At 37.2% G+C, this 22,582-nt stretch overlaps 1 protein-coding gene across 4 annotated transcripts in view; it reads left to right on the forward strand.

The window, feature by feature from the left end:
* The first annotated feature begins 14,347 nt into the window (after positions 1-14,347).
* The window catches only part of LOC131070433 (sm-like protein LSM7), a 72,476-nt gene continuing 64,241 nt past the window's right edge, over positions 14,348-22,582 (forward strand). Inside the window, exons 1-3 of one of the 4 annotated variants that reach the window (XM_058005954.1) lie at positions 14,348-14,506; positions 15,075-15,151; positions 20,105-20,160. In XM_058005954.1, coding sequence (XP_057861937.1) covers positions 20,158-20,160 — 3 coding nt within the window. In that variant the 5' untranslated portion in view covers positions 14,348-14,506; positions 15,075-15,151; positions 20,105-20,157. Of the gene's footprint in view, positions 14,543-14,625; positions 14,710-15,074; positions 15,152-20,104; positions 20,161-22,582 lie in introns of those variants that run through there. The other 3 variants (XM_058005958.2, XM_058005955.2, XM_059218388.1) reach the window with 3 other exon arrangements.

Genomic DNA, 22,582 nt, shown 5'->3' on the forward strand with positions numbered 1-22,582 from the left:
TATGGATGGGTTTCCCATATAGACCACTATTTGTATCGGGTGGTGGTCTGAAAGCGTGTAAGGAATAACTTTCACACTATTACCAAAATTATTTCTCTTGAACTACAAAACATCTTTGTTGGCATAGAATCTATCCAACCTACTATAAATCCTCTTGGTTCCATGCTGGAAGTTGCACCAGGAATACCAAATGTCTTTGACCTCATCCTTCCTACCAGCCAATGGGTTGAATAGCCTTAACCTATTCAAGATCCTATTCCAGTAGAATCTCTCATCACCTTTACATTCAAACTTGTTACCACCCAACTTATTAGATGGTCACTCAACCATATTGAAGTCACCTCCTACTAGCCAAGGAAACTCCTTTAACTATGTGATCCATCTCCATAGCTCAATCCTTTCTCTGTGGTCATTAGAAGCATAAATAGAGCCAATCTGCAACTCCTTCTCCTTGATTATTAAAATCACCCATACCAACATATTGCAAGGTGAACACCCCCATCTCGCAATTGATTTCCTCCACTTGTGGCTAATCGGGATGGTGGCCCCACCCTCTCCCTTAGAATGATTAGTAGTGAAGTATTCTGCATCCCTCAAAATACACTTCAAATTGATGTCTAGGGAGAATTGGATTGCCTTAATTTCTTGCAACAGTAACACATCTACATTCTTGTAAATCCTCAGGAATCTCTTAACAACATATTTCCTATTTGGAGACTCCAATCCCCTAACATTCTAGGATACATAGTTTAATTTCATCAAATGTTTAGGAGGAAGTGTCCATTGGTGTCCTAAATGCTTTATAATATTTACACAATTGTTTAATGCTTCCTTTTTTCATAGCCATACATGCAATAGGACCATTGGGTCTTCCCCTTTTCTCTTGAACTCAAGTACAAAGCTTGCAATCCCTCTCTCTTTTTCTTGTTCTCACTCTTCTTCAATGTTTTTACTTTAGTCTTAACAATACCAAAAAAAATTGTAGCTTCCTCCATAAGTTATTGTGTGCGGGAAATGTGGGGTACAAAAACGTAAAATTCAATTTCCAAAATATCCACACAACAATGTGACTCTTGGTGCAAGTTATGGAGCTATATTGAATAGCTCAACTTCCCAAGGTGTGTTCCATTGTTCTCTATCTCACAAGATCCCTCAAGCCAATGCCTTTGCTCTTAGATCACTGAGCAAAGTGGCTTAGGAATGACAACTCCAAGAATGAGTGATGTTTGATTAATTAATCTTGCATAATCACACATTCCTAGTAAATCTCAAACATCAATTCCTTTATTTTCTTTGTTTTGTGCACCTGACATGCAAGAGAGCATAAATATGATGTTATGATAAAGATTAGTAATCCTATCCTAACAATATATACTAGTCTAACACAGATATGCTATGATATTTAAAATTACTTTTAAATGCTATTAAGATGATTTTTATTAAAGAGAGTTCAAATGCTTAATAAAATGACTATAGATTAGATGCATGAAACTTGGAGATATGAAAATGAGAGAATGAGAGCTTTATTTATAGGAAATACAGGGCAATGGATGGTCGAAATTGGATAATCTTAACAAGGGCCAAAATTGAAAGTTATCAACCCATGTTTACAATTCTCACCAATGAAATGGTGGCAATTTTCAACAAGAGGTTTGCTTGAGAGGAGATGCAAGAAGCATTAAATTCTTGAGAAGACATGATGGTTACCTTAGGAGGTAAGGGTTAAGGTTAGATTAGGGTTATCCATTGGATAAAACTTTTACCCAAGGGGTAAACTCTTGTGTAAGGGTTAAAGGAATAATCAAGGTTAAAGCCATGAATGCTTGATGAGACCCTTGGGTTAAATGGGGGTTGAGTTAGAGAGAAAGTCTCTAATCATGCAAGAAGGTTGAGTTAACCATTAATGGTTATGAAGACTTTAATGGTTAACTCATTGAAGACATAAAGCCTTTAATGGTTATTGAAGACTTTGAGGGTTTGAGAAGTGACTTCCCTTTGCTTAGGGATGTGACAATATTTAGGAGATGGATTAGGCTAAATTGGAAGTGATTAGAAGAATCTAGAAGGGTTTTAGGGAGGCAAGTGGGAGATGTAGGAAAATGCAAGTGGATGGAGGGGAATTTTAATTAAAATAAATTACTTTATTTCAACAAAAATAGATGCAACTTGCATAAATATAAGTGGGGGATTAAAATAAATAAATTAGATTTATTTATTTGCAATGATCAATTTAATTAAATGTAGATTTAATTAAAAATGAGAAAGGGGGATTAATTAAATAAAGTGATTTATTCAATCAAAGGTTAGAAAAGGCTTAGGTGAACTTAATTAAATAAATTGAGTAATTCTTTTAATCAAATAGATAAATATAAAGAATTTAATTAAATAGAGGAATGAGGTTAAAATGAATATTAAATATTCACTTAGGAAAGTGGTCATTTTTATACGTCTACAGTTATTTATCGGTGTCTCCTAAGTATGTGACAATGGCCTAGGTGAGCCTCTTATCCTCCTCAGAGTCAAAGATCTCGATGTCCTCCTTCACATGAACTCCACAACCCCTACCCATCACCTCACCGCCCAGGCCCGCCTCAACAACCTAGCTAGAAATTTGCATATCCCTCTTAACCTTCTGGTAATGGGTACTAATGGGGGGAGAAATATTCTCATCAGGAATACAAGATACTTGGAAAGTTCCTTCGATATCATGATCAATACCAAAGATCAACTTGGACTTAGCATTTAAGGGCTTTTGAGTCGAATTCACTAAGGTAGGTTCCTCCTTCCCCCCTCCATCATCCATAACCAGACCATTATTAGGGTTAGGGAGAGGACTATCCAGCGTGGTTCCCACAGGTTTGCCAGGAATCACCACTACATCAAAGCCATTGATCTGAGATTCAATTCTCTTCTTAGTCTCCACGATCTTTTTGAATTTTTCTAAGATAATCTACCAAGCATTCAATGTTATGTGCTTGGGGTGTGTACCTTGGCACTCCTTCTTTACCACCTTCGTGTTAGCAATACTATGGGCGGGAGATGAATACGCTCTTGAGGCTGCTTTAACTACAACATGCAGGAAATCCAAAATTTCAATAATGGACCCATTATTAGAGGTAATTGCTTGCACATAATCGGTTTTGGTAGACAAGCCCCCCTCAGGTACAAAGATCCCCATATGATGTGGTTTAGAGGGTGGAATAAAGTTCGGTGTTTTCAAAGAGCTTGTGCAACTAGTGTTGCTAGTAACCTTCTCACTTAGGTTAGGGTTTGCTAGAGGTTTAGCCTTCCTACCAATGTTATCCTTTTGATTATTATTCCTCAACAATGGGCAATTCTTGCTAATATGCCCCTCCTTCTTTGATAGGGAGGCTAGAACTAGGTGTTTGTTAGGTGTTTAGTGTGTTTACTTGGCAAAAGTTCCTTACTATTTTCAAGGTGTAAACACCTTGATCAGAGTGCAAATAGACCAAAGGCAGTCTAACAACTCATCTTGCTTCACCTCCCTATGTCAAACTCATCTTGGTTGCTCAAGGACTTCAAATCCATTGTCTTTGTCTTCCTCTCTAGTGCTACAAAACCAACTTATGGAGTCTACCTCACCAAATATATTGGATGTATGCAAGGAAAACTTGTCTCAACTGGACTTAATGGTTTTTAGTCTTTACATTCCTCATTTGTGTACCCGTTTTGTCAAAAACCCAATTTTAGGCCTAAATCGGGCTACTAGGAATTAGCCCTCCTTTTGGGGTTTTGTGCTCACCCTGCTCCAACGATGGAATTCCAAGCAAAACAAAGTTGATATTCGGACACCCTTTTGGGAGTTCTTGAATATTTTCCAAGTTTAGGGGTCCCTAAGGCCTTCTCCGTGACTGTCCCAAAAATGGGCATAAAAAGAGGGTTTTGGTAGGGTTTGTTGGCAAAAACCAAATTTCAAACTTCAGATCCTCCAAATGACACAAGAACACTTAGTTCTACCTTGCTGCTGACTAACTAGGCCAAAAACAAGAAGACTTAAACCTCACAGGGTGGAGAACAAGATTTTCACAAAATGCACATAGGGAAAGTGCAACATTTGACAACTTTTCTTTCTTTTTTTTGCTTTCTACAAACACAACTTTGCATGAATTCCAATTACAAATTGAAGCATGTGATCATGGCCATCATTAGAGACAAGAAGGAATCAAATTAGCCTTTCACAAAAGGCATTAGGCAATTACGATTAACAAGTAGTTCACTGCCAAGAAGAATATGACTGCATTTTGCTCTCTCACTGCCTTTTCACATTGGACCTACACTTCACATTGTTAGAATCCCTTTTCAAGGTCTACTTGTGTGCTTTCTTAACAATACTTTGCCTTTTTATGTTTAGTGTCCTTCATACTTGCAAATTTTAAAAGGGAGATTACATATACATTCTTCAAAACAGTGTAAGAAACAGTCCTAGATGACTGTGACAGCTTGCCGGGCGTTTATCATTTTGCCTAAAGAGATCATTGCTTGATCTTGGCATTTACAATACCCATGGGAAAGGTTTACACCTCTCCTTGTTCTGGTTTTCAAACAAACAAAGATTAACAAGGTTACACACACCAATAAATGGTGGAGAGCAAACAAAGGAAGGAAAATCTGCTACCAAACAGTGACTCACTGTTTTGGTTTACAATTCACAAACTGAAACATGTAACCCTCCTTGTCCTAGCTTAGGAAGCCTCTTGGCTTGCATATATCACTTGGACATCAAACAGGTCTGTCCACCAAATGAATGCAATTGCTATGGAAGAGCAAAGCATCAAATTTATACAAGACCCTAGCCAAATGGCACACTTGCCTAGGGCTCCATGGCCACAAAACTCCTTGCACCTGCACTCTTGAAACCAAAACATATATTTACATAATTTAGAAATTGACCAACTGGTTCTTGAGAAGCCATGAACATTTTAGGACTTCAAGAAACCAAGTTGGTCAAGCATCCTTGCCAAATTCCTAAACAAGGCAGTGAAACTGTCAAATCAAACCAATTTTGCTACAAACTCAAAACTTAATGAAATTGAATGCCACCAAAGGGAGAAGTTTAAGAAAACATATTAGAAACTGAGAATGCAAGAACAGTACGGCCAAATACAACAGGTGTACGGACTGCTGTTCACATCAAGTTAGAAACTAGGGAAAAACAAGGTAAAATGAGTGCAAACTTTCAAAATGATTGATAACTCCGATTGAACAACCCTTACAATAGTTCCAACAGGAGAATAAATACCACTCTAGGTTAGTTAGCCTCCTGTACGAATAGGTACATGTCCAAGAACACTAAATTTGACATTTTTTAATGCCTAAAAGACAACTTTTGATGCCTAGAAGGTGTAGGGTTGATCTCAAAACCCACAAAACACCTAAGAAAACTTCTCACACCTAAAAAACAGACACAAAACATGCTTAGACCTTTTCAAAACAAAAACACATTAAAAACTCACTTTTTACAACAATTTGCCAGGCAACTCCAAAACTGGCAATTTTGAGCAAAAGATGAAAATATGAAATCAAAACCACACAATGAGTTCAAAACTCATCCAAACAACTAAAAACAACACAAAAACAACTTAATCAACCTTTCCCACTCAAATCTAATAAAAATCAAACTTACTCTCAAACCTGTGTTGAAAATGAGGCCTAGGTGCTCCTGCACCATACTCCCCCGGTGACAAAGAAGTCATGTGACTCCATTGGGCAGAAAAGAGAGAGGAATACCAGCCTTGTGGAAGTCACTTTCAGGTATCCAAGTGGCTTCAGAGGATGGTTGATCTTTCCATTTGACCAAATGTTCAAACTAGTCATGCTGCCTAGTCTTCTTGATGATTCTGGAATCGAGTACCTATTCAGGAATGGGAGAAGAAGAAGAGAGGAGAGGTAGATCAGAAAGGGAATTTCAAATGTTTGAAACTCTTTGATTCTTTGTTGGAGGCAACCCCTTGAAAGGCACCAAACTGCAACATTAAAGATAGGAGATAAAGAAACATCAGCAGGTAAATCAATTTTATAAGCATTTGGACCATACTTAGCCAAAATCCTGCAAGGTCCAATTCTTCTCATTTGTAGGAACTCCCTTTTGCAATCTAGACTTGTTGAGATGTACCATCACAAAATCGCCAACTGTGAATTGGACATCCCTCTTTGAAGCATCCACCCTTGCCTTGACTCTTGCTATAGTTTCCTGCAAAGACTGCTTAACCTGTTCATGTATCTCTTTGAGAGATTGAGCCATATCTTCTGCTGTCCCACTAACATGTTGCAAGTTAGTCACATCATGTAACTCAAAAACACCTCTTGGATGCATACCATAAACAACCTGAAATGGACTCTTACCAGTGGATCTGTTTACACTGTCATTGTAGGCAAACTCTGCCTGTGGGATGAGTTGATCCTAGCTTTGTCCATATTCCTTGGTGAGACATCTGAGTAGATTACCCAATGTTCTATTCACCACCTCTGTTTGGCCATCTGTCTGTGGATGGTAAGCTGAACCAAAAGATAAGTTAGTACCCAATTTCTTCCACAAAGTCTTCCAAAAATGACCCAAAAACTTAACATCTCTATCTGATGCAATGCTAGATGGCAAACCATGTAATCTGACAACTTCTTTAAAGAAAAGAAAAGCAATATGACTAGCATCATTAGTAGTTTTGCAAGGTATAAAGTGAGCCATTTTACTAAATTTGTCAACAACCACAAAGATACTGTCATGCCCTGTTTTTGTTCTTGGTAAACCTACAACAAAATCCATATTGATGCACTCCCATGGCCTAGAAGGGATGGGAAGTGGCTGATATAAACCAGCATTAGTGCTATGACCTTTGGCCTTCTGACATACCATGCACTATTCAACATACCTCCGAACATCTCTCTACATCTTAGGCCAGTAATAAAAGTGTTGAACCAACTCCAAGGTCTTATTGAGACCAAAATGGCCACTCAAACACCCATTGTGTTTCTCTTGAATGAGATTTTCTCTCATAAAACCTTTAGGAACACATAGTTGTCCTCCCTTGAATAACAAACCATTCTGCAATGTATAGTCAGCGTACTCACTATGAAAATGATTCTCAAAAGCAATACAAACTTTATAAGCAACAGCAAAATCATCATCATTAGGATATAAATCTTGAAAGCAATCAATCCCAATACTCTTTACTTGGATCTCCTGAATAGTTAACAATCTCCCACTTAAAGCATCAGCTACTTTGTTACATTAGCCTTTCTTGTGCTTAAGAGTAAATGTATATGCTTGTAGGTACTCTACCCATTTCACATGTCTATGGTTGAGCTTATCCTGAGAATTCAAGAAACTGACTGCTTGGTTGTCTGTATACACAACAAATTCCTTAGGAAGCAAGTAATGCCTCCACTTCCTGAGTGCCTGCACCAAAGCATATAACTCTAAATCATAAGATGAATACTTTTTCTTTGCATCATTCAGTTTTTCACTAAAGAAAGCAACTAGTCTATTATCTTGACTCAAGACTGCACCTACTGCAAGATGATTGGCATCACATTCTATTGTAAAGAGTTTATCAAAACTAGGAAGGATTAGCACTAGTTGTGTAGCAACTCTAGTTTTGAGTAACTCAAACCCCTTATTGGCTGCTTCAGTCCATTGAAACTTGACTTTATGACCACCTTTTATTGTAGCTAACATGGGTGCACAAATCCCACTGAAACCTCTGATAAACTTTCTGTAAAACTGGGCTAGACCATGAAAACTCCTAACTTCACTGGTTGATTGTGGGGTTGGCCAACTTGTTATGGCTGTAACTTTAGATTGATCCATCTTAAGATCTCCACTGGACACAACAAAACCAAGATAGACTAGCTCTTGCTGCATAAAATCACATTTTTCAAGATTTATGGTTAACTGCTTCATCAGATAATCTTTGCAAAACAATAGCTAAGTGTTTCAAATGCTCCTCTTTAGTCTTACTAAAAATGAGTATATCATCTAAGTAGACTACCACAAACTTATTGAGAAAATCCTGCAATACTTCATTCATTAACCTCATAAAGGTATTGGGAGCATTAGAGAGTCCAAAAGGCATAACCAACCATTCATAAAGACTCTCATTTGTTTTAAAAGTAGTTTTCCACTCATCACCCTCTTTTATTCTTATCTAATGGTAACCACTTTTTAATTCTATTTTGGAGAAATACCTCACACCCCTAAACAATCCATCAGATCTTCTATCCTAGGAATGGGGAATCTATATCTTATTGTGATCTTGTTCATAGCTCTGGAGTCTATACACAGTCTCCACGTGCCCCCTTTCTTAGGTGCTAACACAGTGGGTACTACACAAGGACTTATACTCTTTTTTACTAATCCTTGATCCAATAACTCTTGAATCTGTCTAGCTACCTCTTTGTTATGCTTAGGAGTCATCTTGTATGCTGCTTTGTTTGGCAAAGAAGCTCCTGGTATAAAGTCATTTTGATGACAAATGGCTCTAGGAGGAGGTAATGTTGTTGGTTGTCCATCACTGATGATGCTCTTAAAGTTATCAAGAAGTTGCGACACTTCTTGTGGGATCTCAACTTGTTTTTCTTTCTTATCCTCCTTAGGTTTCACTACAAGTGCATAACCAATCCCATCTCCCTCTTTCATGGTTTGGACAAACTCTTTTTCATTGACTAATAGCACTTTAGGTGCCTGTGGTTTGTTGTTCTCTATCTCTTCACTAAGGGACTGAATTTTGTAGACAATGCCATTCTTTTGAAAGGAATATGTGTTTTTTTCACCATCATGGTGTGCCCTTCTGTCAAATTGCCAAGGTATACCCAATAGTAGATGGCAAGCATCCATGGGAAGGATGTCACATAGTATCCTATCCTTGTATTCACCTATATTGAAGTCTACCCATGCTTGTTCATTCACTAGGACATGTTGCCCCTTGTTTAACCAGGTTACCTTGTAGGGTTCACTGTGCTTCATTCTAGGTAGGTTCAATTTGCTAACTGCCTCCTCTGAGATAATATTATCCATGGAGCCTGAATCAATAACCACCTTACATACCTTGCCCGAGATTTTGCACTTGATCTTGAACAATGCTCTTCTTTGAGACACTTCACACTTATGAGGTTCTTGCATCAATACTCTCCTCATCATTAGAATTTCACCATCTTCGGGTGCTAGGTGCATTGCTGGAGTTCTTATACTACTCCCTTCCTCCTGAACATAGTTCACTTTTCTTTCACCTCCATGGGAAGAACTAGGCTTTTTAGGACACCTATAAGCAGGATGACCCAATTTCTGATAGTTGTAGCATTTCATTGTGGAGAAATAAGACCCTCTACCTGGGCCACTAGACCTACCCCTTCCTGGGTTGCTTGATCCCCTTCCCCTAAAATTAGGTTTGCTCTGAGAATCCTCGCTTTGCTCTATAAGCTTAGATTCCCCCTGGGATCTTTGGTCTATGTGTCTTCCCCCAAAATTGCCTCGATGGCCTTGACCATCTCTACCTCTTCCTCTGCCTCTGTTATGCTGCTCTTGCTTCTTCCTACTCCTTTCCTCTACCTTGAGTGCAAGTTGATAGCACTTTTGGACTATTGTATGGCACAACAAACTTAAACTCTTCTTGTATGTTCCATCTCAAACCATTGAGATACCTAGCAACCTTGACATTCTCATCCTCTTGGATCTTTGACCTAAGGCATAGCTTCTGAAACTCCTCGGTGTAGGTGCTGACATCTAACTCTTTTTGCCTAAGGTTTTGCCTTCTCCTATGGAGTTGTATTTCATAGTCCTCTGGAATGTAAGCCTCTCCGATCTTGGACAACATTCCCTTCCAAGTTGCTATGGGCCTTTTGCCCTCTTTCTCACATTCATCCTGAATGAACTTCCACCATGTTAAGGCAGCTCCTCTCAACCTGGATTTAGCCACCTTCACTTTCTGGGCCTTTGTCACACCATCACACTCAAAATGGTTCTCAAGCCCCTCAATCCACTCCATGACCACTTCTGGGTCCATTTTACCTCTGAATAGTGGGACTCCTTCTAGTGTTCTCCCACTCATAGCCTGCAAGGCTTTCAAAAAGGGTTCATTCTCTATCACAGGGTCTGGTATAGGGGTCTCATCCTCTATAGCTAATATCTTACCCTTACCTTCTGTTCCCTCTATCTTATTGCTGGCTTCATCTGCCTTTACTTCTACTTCACCCAACTTCTGTTCTAAGAGGTCTAACTTCACTCTAAGTAACCTATTTTCTTCTTCCTGGTCTTCCACTTTCTTTGCTAGTTCTGCATTTGTCACCATGGTTGCCAAATTGCTACTTCTTCCCAAGTGTAGCTGCGCTCTGATACCACTATGATAGGGAGGCTGGAACTAGGTGTTTGCTAGGTGTTTAGTGTGTTTACTTGGCAAAAGTTCCTTACTGTTTTCAAGGTGTAAACACCTTGATTAGAGTGCAAATAGACCAAAGGCAGTCTAACAACTCACCTTGCTTCACCTCCCTATGTCAAACTCATCTCGGTTGCTCAAGGACTTCAAATCCATTGTCTTTGTCTTCCTCTCTAGTGCTACAAAACCAACTTATGGAGTCTACCTCACCAAATATGTTGGATGTATGCAAGGACAACTTGTCTCAAGTGGACTTAATGGTTTTTAGTCTTTACATTCCTCATTTGTGTACCCGTTTTGTCAAAAACCCAATTTTAGGCCTAAATCAGGCTACTAGGAATTAGCCCTCCTTTTGGGGTTTTGTGCTCACCCTGCTCCAGTGATGGACTTCCAAGCAAAACAAAGTTGATATTTGGACACCCTTTTAGGAGTTCTTGAAGATTTTCCAAGTTTAGGGGTCCCTAAGGCCTTCTCCGCGACTATCCCAAAAATGGGCATAAAAAGAGGGTTTTGGTAGGGTTTGTTGACAAAAACCAAATTTCAAACTTGAGATCCTCCAAATGACACAAGAACACTTAGTTCTACCTTGTTGCTGACTAACTAGGCCAAAAACAAGAAGACTTAAACCTCACAGGGTGGAGAACAAGATTTTCACAAAATGCACATAGGGAAAGTGCAACATTTGACAACTTTTCATTTTTTTTTTGCTTTCTACAAACACAACTTTGCATGAATTCCAATTACAAATTGAAGCATGTGATCATGGCCATCATTAGAGACAAGAAGGAATCAAATTAGCATTAGCCCTGCACAAAAGGCATTAGGCAATTACGATTAACAAGTAGTTCACTGTCAAGAAGAATATGACTGCATTTTGCTCTCTCACTGCCTTTTCACATTGGACCTGCACTTCACACTGTTAGAACCCCTTTTCAAGGTCTGCTTTTGTGCTTTCTTAACAATACTCTGCCTTTTTATGTTTAGTGTCCTTCATACTTGCAAATTTTAAAAGGGAGATTACATATACATTCTTCAAAACAGTGTAAGAAACAGTCCTAGATGACTGTGACAGCCTGCTGGGCGTTTATCATTTTGCCTAAAGAGATCATTGCTTGATCTTGGCATTTACAATACCCATGGGAGAGGTTTACACCTCTCCTTGTTCTGGTTTTCAAACAAACAAAGATTAACAAGGTTACACACACCAATAAATGGTGGAGAGCAAACAAAGGAAGGAAAATCTGCTACCAAACAGTGACTCACTGTTTTGGTTTACAATTCACAAACTAAAACATGTAACCCTCCTTGTCCTGGCTTAGGAAGCCTCTTGGCTTGCACATATCACTTGGACATCAAACAGGTCTGTCCACCAAATGAATGCAATTGCTATGGAAGAGCAAAGCATCAAATTTATACAAGACCCTAGCCAAATGGCACACTTGCCTAGGGCTCCATGGCCACAAAACTCCTTGCACCTGCACTCTTGAAACCAAAACATATATTTACATAATTTATAAATTGACCAACTGGTTCTTGAGAAGCCATGAACATTTTAGGACTTCAAGAAACCAAGTTGGTCAAGCATCCTTGCCAAATTCCTAAACAAGGCAGTGAAACTGTCAAATCAAACCAATTTTGCTACAAACTCAAAACTTAATGAAATTGAATGCCACCAAAGGGAGAAGTTTAAAAAAACATAGTAGAAACTGAGAATGCAAGAACAGTACGGCCAAATACAACAGGTGTACGGACTGCTGTTCACATCAAGTTAGAAATTAGGGAAAAACAAGGTAAAATGAGTGCAAACTTTCAAAATGATTGATAACTCCGATTGAACAACCCTTACAATAGTTCCAACAAGAGAATAAATACCACTCTAGGTTGGTTAGCCTCCTGTACGAATAGGTACATGTCCAAGAACACTAAATTTGACATTTTTTGATGCCTAAAAGACAACTTTTGATGCCTAGAAGGTGTAGGGTTGATCTCAAAACCCACAAAACATCTAAGAACACTTCTCACACCTACAAACCAGACACAAAACATGCCTAGACCTTTTTAAAACAAAAACACATTAAAAACTCACTTTTTACAACAATTTGCCAGGCAACTCCAAAACTGGCAATTTTGAGCAAAAGATGAAAACAGGAAATCAAAACCACACAATGAGTTGAAAACTCATCCAAACAACTAAAAGCAACACAAAAAAAACTTAATCAACCTTTCCCACTCAAAGCTAATAAAAATCAAACTTACTCTCAAACCTGTGTTGAAAATGAGGCCTAGGTGCTCCTGCACCATTCTTGCATAGAAAACATTCATTAGTTCCACCCAAATACTCTATAGGGCAAACAAAGGCCCCCTCATCCAATTCAAACCTAATTTCCTTCGGAATATCTATTCCAAGTTTGATAGAAATCAATAGTCTTGCATCCATATGCGGGAGAAGGGAGGATGTTTGATCCATTCTAATAACATTACCAATAGAATCTAAAGCTTTGGGAAGCCATTTCCACATAATCGAGGGAATGTTCTCGATCGTAACCCATCTAGGGCACGACAGGGCAAGAATTTCAACATTAATAGCCTTGGGAGTCCAACCAATGGCTCTAAAACACCCTTTACCCATCGACCAAAATTCTTTCTTAATGACCTCTCTCTGACTTTTAGCCTCTTTGTAAAAAATGATATATAATCCCTTTTGAATCATTCTGTAGAAAGAAAAGTGAAACCCTAACCTCTTTACCCACACATTCCACAACCAATTATTCATGAAATTCCTAGAGGGAAGCTTGCTAGAGTCAAGCACTACCAAAAGAATGGCAATATCCCTAAGCCTAATACTCTCTTCATTCAAGGCCATGCTCATTTCAGAATTAGGCATAATGACGAGAGTGGCATTGGAAGATTTCTTACCTTGTCCTCCATCTCCTAACTGCTCTTCATTTGTAGACTACTGGACAACCACGAAGTGAGCACCCTCAAGAGCAACTTGGTTTCCCACCGGCACCTGTAGAAAGGTATTGCTCCACTCTTCATCCGCCACAAAAGATGCATTGTGAGAAACTCCAAACGCACCATCGCCCATAAACAATTCCCCATGCTCGATGAGAGAGGGTAGTAAATGCACTACAATCCCGCCACAGAAGGCCGCCTTCGCTCATGCAAAGTCGACCTTCGCAGGAGAAACAACTTGGAGAGCTAGTTTTGTATCTCCCCTATTTCCTAATATCTAAAATAAGAGATCAATAAACTTATTTTGGATTATAGTTAAGCATTTGTTCAACATCTTGAAATGAAGAACCCCAAATTTTTTTGGAGGACAAGGCAAGAGATGTTTAAGTCTACACATTAGGGTTGATACTACAAAATATTGTATATTTTTAGCATTGTGACAACTATAAAGAATACAACTCAACAACCAACAACAAATGTATTCAATGTAATCAATTTTGCAAGTTAATCATTTGCATGAATTTTAAAAACATGATATTTATAAAGAAATTTTGTATAACTTAGTGTAATTATTTAGAGTAGATTGTGCCTCTAATATATAATTCAGAATATATTTTATTATTGACGTAACCTTTGAACCTCCTTTTAGTACAAGTACTAGTTATATCAAGATGGGATTTTATTTTATTTTATTTTTATATTAAATAATAATATATTGAAACCAATTTTTTGAAATATGCATCACTTCACAAAAAAAATCTTCTAATAAATTTTTTAGTAATTTTGATATAATATAGATCAAATTATATACCAACTCTTCACAATATTCATGCTACTTACACATTTACTATCACTTTACAACTTTTTTATTCAATTTTTTACTGACGCAGACATAAAGTATGTCTGATTACTACTTATCCTACACCCCAAAAACAGAAAGTCGAACAAATAACAAATGATATACCTTGTTTACTATTTTGAAAGTTTAAATTCTTATAATTAAAAAAAAATGAAAAATAAAGAATAACATCTATTCCATACCGTGGAGAGTCGGAAGGCATAAATGCGTCCTGAAATCGGAATTTAGCTTTTCAAATATCTGCTTCAAAGAACTGAGCTTTTTCGACGAAGTTAAACATCATCTGTTGCGTGGAGTCTAATAACATGTAGGTGGTAGTTTTTCCAAAGTTGCAGGTTTTACTGTACGTTTTGCCTATTTGGCGAATGTTTGCTTACTCCATTTGTCAGATTTTCTTAAAATTAACTAGAAAGTAGATGACAACGATAATTGCCAAGAAAAATATATTTTCAGCTTTGGTTTGTTTTCGTGATATTTACTCGTTATTGTTGGCCTGGTGTCCAAGGCCATGTATATCTTTTTCCTAAATTTTGGTTTTAAAATAAAAAATAAAAAATTTCAGGATGAAAAACATGTTAGGGTTGTGTTTCACAGATGTCCTAGTGATCAATTTACATCTATAATTTTAATAATAAGAGGATTTAAAGCTTTGTTTTACTGTAAATATTTAAGAATTTGTTGATGGCTCTACCCAATATGTAATCATTACTTGAGAATAAACGTTTTATGGGGGGAAGCCATTTGATGAGGTTTTGGATGCCATTGAAATTAGAGGGTGCTTATCGCTTTCACTTGGTGATAGGGTTTCGGTTTAGGATTTATAAGTATTTTACACTTGTTTAAGTTTTAATTTTTTAAGTTCTACGTATTTACAGATTCTGCCAGAGTTTGGAACCCGTGACATGTTGAACTCCCCCCCCATTACTGTGAGCTGAAGGAGACCCGCTTTAAGGTATGGCTTTAGAATCCGAGTTTTTGTTTTTAATGGAAGTGAAGATTTAGTGATACCATATGACCGTTGCAATTTTTTTGGCTCTTGGTAAAATATAAATTATTCTTTTTTTAATTTTAGTCACTCGTTTGCTCTAGTATGTCTGTCCTAAGGATCAGTTCTAGATCCTTACAATGCGGTCACATTAGCTACTCTCCATAGCCTGCAGTTTGCCTTATATAAGAATGGGAAAAATATTTCATGAAGAAAACATAGTTTTATTTTTCTAGGCTTACTCTTTAAAATAACCTAGGTCATGGAAGAGTTGAGACGCCTTATCAGAATACTAGAAGATGTATAATTGACAACGAGTTCAAGCACTGTCATTTTAGCGGAAGTCCCCTCATAGCATTTTCTAAATTCACACACGTCTCAATTGGAGCGAAGATGAGGCTTTATCTTCTCCATTTTCTTACACAGATAATTTGCATCTTTAACTCTTCCATATTAACAGTGTTAATTAAGTATTGTATTGCACGTGACTAGCTGGCTTACATTTTCTTCTGTTACAGCCCTCTGAGAAGTGTTATTGTAGGTGATGATATCAGGCTTACATTTTTTTTCTTCTTAATTAGCCGATAGATAAAAAAAATAGTTTGTGGTAGGAAAAGTGACACCATAGATGCTAGAAAAACAACTTCGCAACTTTGGAAGCAGCTATAGTTATGTTGCATGGAGTGAATGTGGGCATTTTAGAAAACTGGTTGATAACAATATTTGCTTTCTAAGCATAGTTAATTATTCACTAATAAACTCCATGGATATTTATTCTTGAGGCTCGGAGGGAACTAAAAGTAGCTAGTACAACCAAGCTTTGTATTATAAGTTTTCAATTGACTGCACAGGAAACATCCTTAGATAAAATCTTGCACATGTTTTATTATTGGAGGCCCATGGAAATATCTTTTTAAGTGCTGCAAAGTCTTTGATGTTCGAAAATGACCTTCATATGATGGGAAGTGTAGGAGTGTGAATTGAGTTGAAACTGTTTGAACATGAAGATGATCATTGCAGGGATTCTAGGTTATGCAACATTTTTTATTGGAATTTGGATGTAGCTTTGCAATTTGTGGTGGAGTTTTCCACACCAAATGAATTTTAAAATTCACTGCAAGTTTTTAAACAACTTTCATCCTTGTCTCCCATATTTACATAGGACTTTCTTTTACAATTTCATTCCTCGACTTACTCTTAGACCTGGGAAAACGAAACCCTTATAATTATAAGGCCAGAGATTTGCGAAATCATTACCAAGCTAAGCAAAACAAAGCTAAACAACTAGGCTAACGAGTGAAAAAGAGGGGTCCCCATTTGCACTGGGGCGTGTGTCTTTACAACACAAGGCTCCAAAACAACAGTCTTGTGGGTCTGAAAACACCAAGCTAGCAGCTACATAGGACACTAAGAAAACTGTTTGCAGCACCTTCAAATCTACTCTCTCCAACCCAAAATATGTCTCAATAGGGAAGTCTGGTTCGGCCATTCAAGAAGTGCAAAAAGGTGTCACCAAAACCTAGGCGACTTGGCCTAGAATCACTATGTCTTCTAGGGAGCTGTACGACCTGCTTTGAATCTGGTTTTTGATATTAATAACCCTTTAGTCCCCTGAAAACTGTTGAAAATCTGCTCCAACCCGCTGAGAATGAAGAACTAATATAGCCCAAATACTAAACAGCAGTTGAGTGGCTTTTCCCAACTCCAAAATGACGAGAAAGGGGTGCGGCCAGGCAAGCAGGCTGCTCACTCAGAAATAACCAGCAAAATGCTCCCAAAACTGATTTCTTTGTTGCTCAAATGAAACCCTTGAAGTAGGATTTCCTCACACACCATGGGAAGGTCTTTCACTTCTGCAAGTGTGAATCTTTGTGAAGGATTTCGTCTTCACAAAGGTGCTCTAAACCCTCAAGTTTAGCTGCCCCTTAGGAGGCAAGAGAAAAAACATCCAATATTCATACATACCCTACAATGACACTTCAAGTTACATTTTATGCTTCATTCTTTTCCCTGTGCCCTAATTAGGGTTTCCCTTCCAAGTGCCCACTTCTTGATTATAATTTGAGTTTGTTTTAATTTTTAATCTCTCACTAATAATCCTCTTTCTCTCTCCTAAAGGGGGCGCCCAACTCACTCTCTCTCTAGACATATTATAAAGTGCACTTTTGGAAGAACATGGCAACTTTGAGATATAATAACTGATACCTCCTAATCCACTCTAGCATGCTGTCTGAACCATGAGAAAATCAACCCAATCTTAGGTCCTCTATCCATCCTGTTAGTCTATGAGGACCTGATGATAGACTAGCCTTGATTACCGAAGTTGGCTAGGAAGGGGACATTACAGAAGTAGAAAAAGAGGCTGTACTGCATTGCGAAGCTAGACCTGGTGAGTGGTTGTGGTGCTTATTTGGTGAAGGACCCCAGCACTGAGTTAACTTCCCAAATCTGAAGATTTTTGAAAAGAAGAGATGGAGGGTCTTGACTACAAGAAGTCTAGTGGCATTACTTTACTAAGGGTAAAATATGGAAACCCTTGGGGTGGCAATATCTAGTGGAGGCAATCCCTAGTATTTGAAATTGATTGATAAGAATGCAATTGCAAACTGGAAGGAACACAACAGTGTTACCAAAATACTGTTGAAGTTCCTGTAGCTGCGAGAGAGTTCTTCTATCTGTGTTCCGTTCAAGCTCCGATTTCTTATGTGCGAAACTTCTCAAGGCATCTTCTTCATCTTTGTATTAGTGTTTGCCGTTTGTGTTTGTGTCTTGCGTTGGCAGCTGTTTCTATCCGATGTGGAGTTATATTGCGTTGGCATCCGTTCCTTTTCCGTGTGGATTTCGTCAGTTGCCTTCCCCTCTTGTCGGTGGTGTAACCTCTCATTATGCGTGGCTCATGTTTTTCCCTTCATGAAGAGTAATGGTCGACTTATGGGGTATGCGATGAGACTTTGCAGCGGTGATTGTTTCACCTCTTATAAGAGACAATATCACGGATCATAGGTCAATATATATATCATTGAAGAAAGATATTATATTCAGTATCTCAGTATATAGAAAATATCAGAGACTCTTGTGAAAAATCAGTAACTCTTCTCGAGTCTTTATATTGTGAATATTGATCTGAGAGTGAGATCGTTATTACTTGTTATGAGAATCACATTTTTTGTACTCAGTCCTGTGAGTTTCAAGAGGCTGTCACTATTCTGTTTCTACAGTCTAGAAGTTGTATCTGTAAAGGAATTATCTCAAGCTTATTGAGTGTCGATTGAAGTCATCAATAATTCTTGTATTTGTTTTAGAGAACTCAATAAAGATATTATTTTTGTGGGCTGGGTTTTTCACCCTCAAGTGGAGGGTTTTCCCAGGATAAATTCTGTGTATCTTGTTTCAGTTTTCTATATTCTTGTTCAAGTTTTAACAAATACATGCAGTACATTCACTCGTATTATGTTCTACTATAAAGAATTTAGAGGAAGGAAGCTTCTAAGAGAAGAAAGATGTGTACATAGAAGCTTCTAGAGGAGGAAAATTTCTTAAAGAAGAAAGATGTGCCTATTTCTTGCTGTTTAATACACTACATGCCATATGACTATATTGAATAAAATACAATAGCCCACGTTTCTACATCTCATTAAATTCGTACTCCAGTTATTTTGGATGTTAATTACATCTCAGAAACTTTCTGTAGTTCTCTGTATTTAAATTTTACTTACTGATCTCACATATTGTTGATTCAATCACCAGGTGGTGCTCTGAGTGCCTCTTTTGGTGCTGCTGTGCAGAACCCAGCCCAAATCCCGAAGCATCATGAGACATTCCCTCAGCTCCCATAGAGTGATAAGTCTCAATGTCCAGTTGTGGTTTAGAACCAGAATTAGAAGTAGCCTGAGAGAAAGGATGAACCCTTCTTGGCCCACCTTTTAGGATATGATAAATTTCTCAGGGACTGTAAAATCTCTGTAAGCAATAACAACTCGCAAAATTACATTTGTCAATTTTGTCTATAATCTGAAAGGGTTTCTCTTCAATCACATTGAGTAATTTCTTCCTTACAGTAGGGTGGCCAGGTTCTGAGGGTAAGGTCAATAAGGACTGAGTTTCCTTTATTTCAATGCCCTTATCACCTGATGATTCAGTCTTTGACATCTTTCTCTTTTCATCCTTCTAGCAAGATTCTATCATCTTTTCTGTATCAAACAAGATTCTTCACTTGTAGTTATTTGATATTTCTCAGCAGTCTAGTCACTCAACCATTCTTATTTTTTTCTCCTTTATTTTCTGACGTTTGATGCTCACAGTCTACAAAAGATCACACAAACACATTCATTTATGAAGATATTAATTATTTGAATATTTTTTATTTTAACTTTAAGTTTTAACCTCCCATTGTTTGTATTATAGAACCATTTTCCATGATGTAAATTTGAATATAGACTAATGAAACTCTATATGGTTGATGCTGGAACATGTTATAAATAGAGTAACCCTAGTTTCTCATGTTTAATCAGTCCATTCTCTTACTTCTGTGCTAATAGTGACCTATGATGGTAAATTTAGCTTGTCAGTAAACTCATGTGATACATGTTATGCTGCATTGCCAATATGCACCACTATTGATACTGTTATTTATTATTTAATTATTATCTGATCTTGTAATTTTTTACAATTTAGTTTTTAAATTAAAACAAGGATTCATTCAATTGGAAAACACACAATGTTGAATTCAACAGTGCACTGGAGTTTGATAATATGACAATTTGTGTGTTAAGCTATTTAGTTATGGTACCTGCTTTCATGTAATTTGATCTTTTATGTTTTATTAAATTGCATTGTGATTTTCTAATTAATATATGATACTCATTTAACATTTTACCCCTGTTCAATATGGCTGTTGATAACTGTTGATTGTTTGTGCAGGTAGCTGAAAAACATCATCCTTTGGAGTTCATAGTCTATTTAAGTCCTCCAATATGGTGAGATGCTCTTTTGGTGCTTTTCATACTTTGCCATGCAAGAGGAAAGAATATTGGCTAACTGGGAATTCTGTTCCAGTACAAGATGCAGTGAATGGGTGGAATCGTATCTTTTATGTGAATGGAAGGAATAAAAGAAAACTTTGCAGTTTGTTTAAATTTGAAATCAAACAATCGTTGGAAATATTTGCTTTTTGACATTTTTGACATTTTTCTTTGTCAATATATATTTGATTTGCCTTCATAGTCAGCAGGGTGTGTGGGCATGGATTTCAAAGCTAGTACGGGTGTGCACGTGTTTGTGTATGCTTGTATGCATGTACATATTTGAAGTCTGCTACAAACCTGTTGTGTTTTCCTACTCCAAAGCCCTGCCAATCCATGACAAAATTCTGCATTTGAAAAAATCCTTTATTTTGTCCTCAATTTCTGCTGAAAGTATGTAATTTTAGCATTGCGTTTTAACTTTAGATGTTTTACTGAGGCTATTGGTTGGGTTATTGATTTTCTTAGAGGTCAGGCAGACCAAAAGATGTTAGGAGATGGCAGGAGACATTTAGGGTTTCTTGTAGACATATTTAAACCGTCTCCCTTCTTCAAGATGCCTGGCTTGGCTGAGGGATCAGGAAGTGTGCCTTTTGGTCATGGTGCTTTGAGTTCTTATTTATGTGCTTTGCTGCCATTGAGTTGTGTAAATAACATGTTAGCGCAAAAAAGTTAATTGCACTGTTAGTAACTTAGTAGTCATGTTTGGGTCCTTTTCTGATGACTTTTTTGCGTCACTGTAATTAATGTATAACGGCAGCCCATACTTATATTTTAACTAACTAAAATACTCTATTTTCACAAGTACTGAACTATGGGTAATCTATGAATTGGGGACTTAAAATTTGCTTCTGATATGTTCCAGTTTTCATCTTAAATTGACTGGCAAACAACATGATGATCTTGGAAACTTAATGTTTGTTTCACAAATTGATTCCATTATATCCAATAAATGGATTTATTAGGTAAAGGAAGTTTACTTTTATGAAATTTGTGTAAATCTTCAGTCTAGACAGCGAGCATATTATGGATGCTTATTATTCTAATATTATTTTTTTTACCGGATGCATTCCAGTTTATCAGCACTTACTTGAGTGTAGACAAATGCTTTGATAACTACTGTGGGTCCTCATCTTTGATCTCTACTGGTTGTTAGTTGTATGGAGTAAGTCATTTTTGCAGTGTACATTTTTGGATCCTTATGGTGTAAGCACACTAACTTGAAAAATTAGGTATGTTTAATGGTGTTATGAGGATGGCAAGGATGGTGGGATGTGTTTTGGGAGGGTAGTCTAGGGAGGCATTTTTTTGGGACCACCAGGGGATTGCAGAATTAATAGATATATAATAGACATGGCTGAATCAATTAGTGAAAGGCTTTATACACAACATTTTGATGTTTCCTGCATTAAATATGGTGATTTTGTAAATATAGCTGTTTATGTTATGCACACACAACTGTGTTCATGGGGACGCATCCCCACCCCTTAAGACCCCCCCCCATCCCCTGTGGCATTTCGGAAACAGTGGGATGTCCCTGGCCGTTCCCCCAACTGAGAAAAATGCAGAAACATCCCAGAACACATTGCTAAAATTGGGATGGAAGGAAATGCGTAGGGTATGCTTGACCATCCTTGAAGAGGCTGGGGATGCCTCAGACATCCCTCAGCCATCCCAGGGAGGGTTAGGTGTGTCTCCCACAGAAAAGCAATTTTTATTTTATTAACAAAAATACTCTTAAATATATCATGACAGCATTATAACAATGGTATAACATGACAACATTATAAGAACAACAATAAACATATCATGATAGTAGTATATGCTATGTCCCCTTCCCAAAAATAGCAAGCTGAATTGGTTAATTAACCCATTTTCATTTCCTGTGGGTCAATAGAAATTTCAAAGGGAAAATAATAATTTAATGCTTCATATTGTCGTGATATTTCTTATTTTATAGGATAATCAAATATTAAATTTGTTATCTCTAGCTGAATGGGTGTTAGGATTCCCTTGGAATTGCCTAGTTCTAATTGCAATATGTTACATAAATACATAATAGATTTTTTCTAATTGTATTAGTATATTATTTATTATAACTTGATTAATTCTTAATGTTTATTAATTAAAATAATAATATATAACAACAGTTTTGCATATTTTTTTTATAATAATATAAGCATAAACTGTATAATTATATCTTATGTTACAGAATAATATTATTTATTATAATTATTGAATATTTACATACCTCCCATCTTAAAACTGTATGCACCAGGTTCTACCCACCATCATTTCTTTGGTTATAGTATGTAACCTGTACTTAAATATAACATTATGTTGAGGTTCTTGCAGTATTTGAGTTTTGTAGCTCTTG

Source organism: Cryptomeria japonica, chromosome 3 (genome assembly GCF_030272615.1).
Source record: "Cryptomeria japonica chromosome 3, Sugi_1.0, whole genome shotgun sequence".
NCBI classification, from domain to species: Eukaryota; Viridiplantae; Streptophyta; class Pinopsida; order Cupressales; family Cupressaceae; genus Cryptomeria; species Cryptomeria japonica.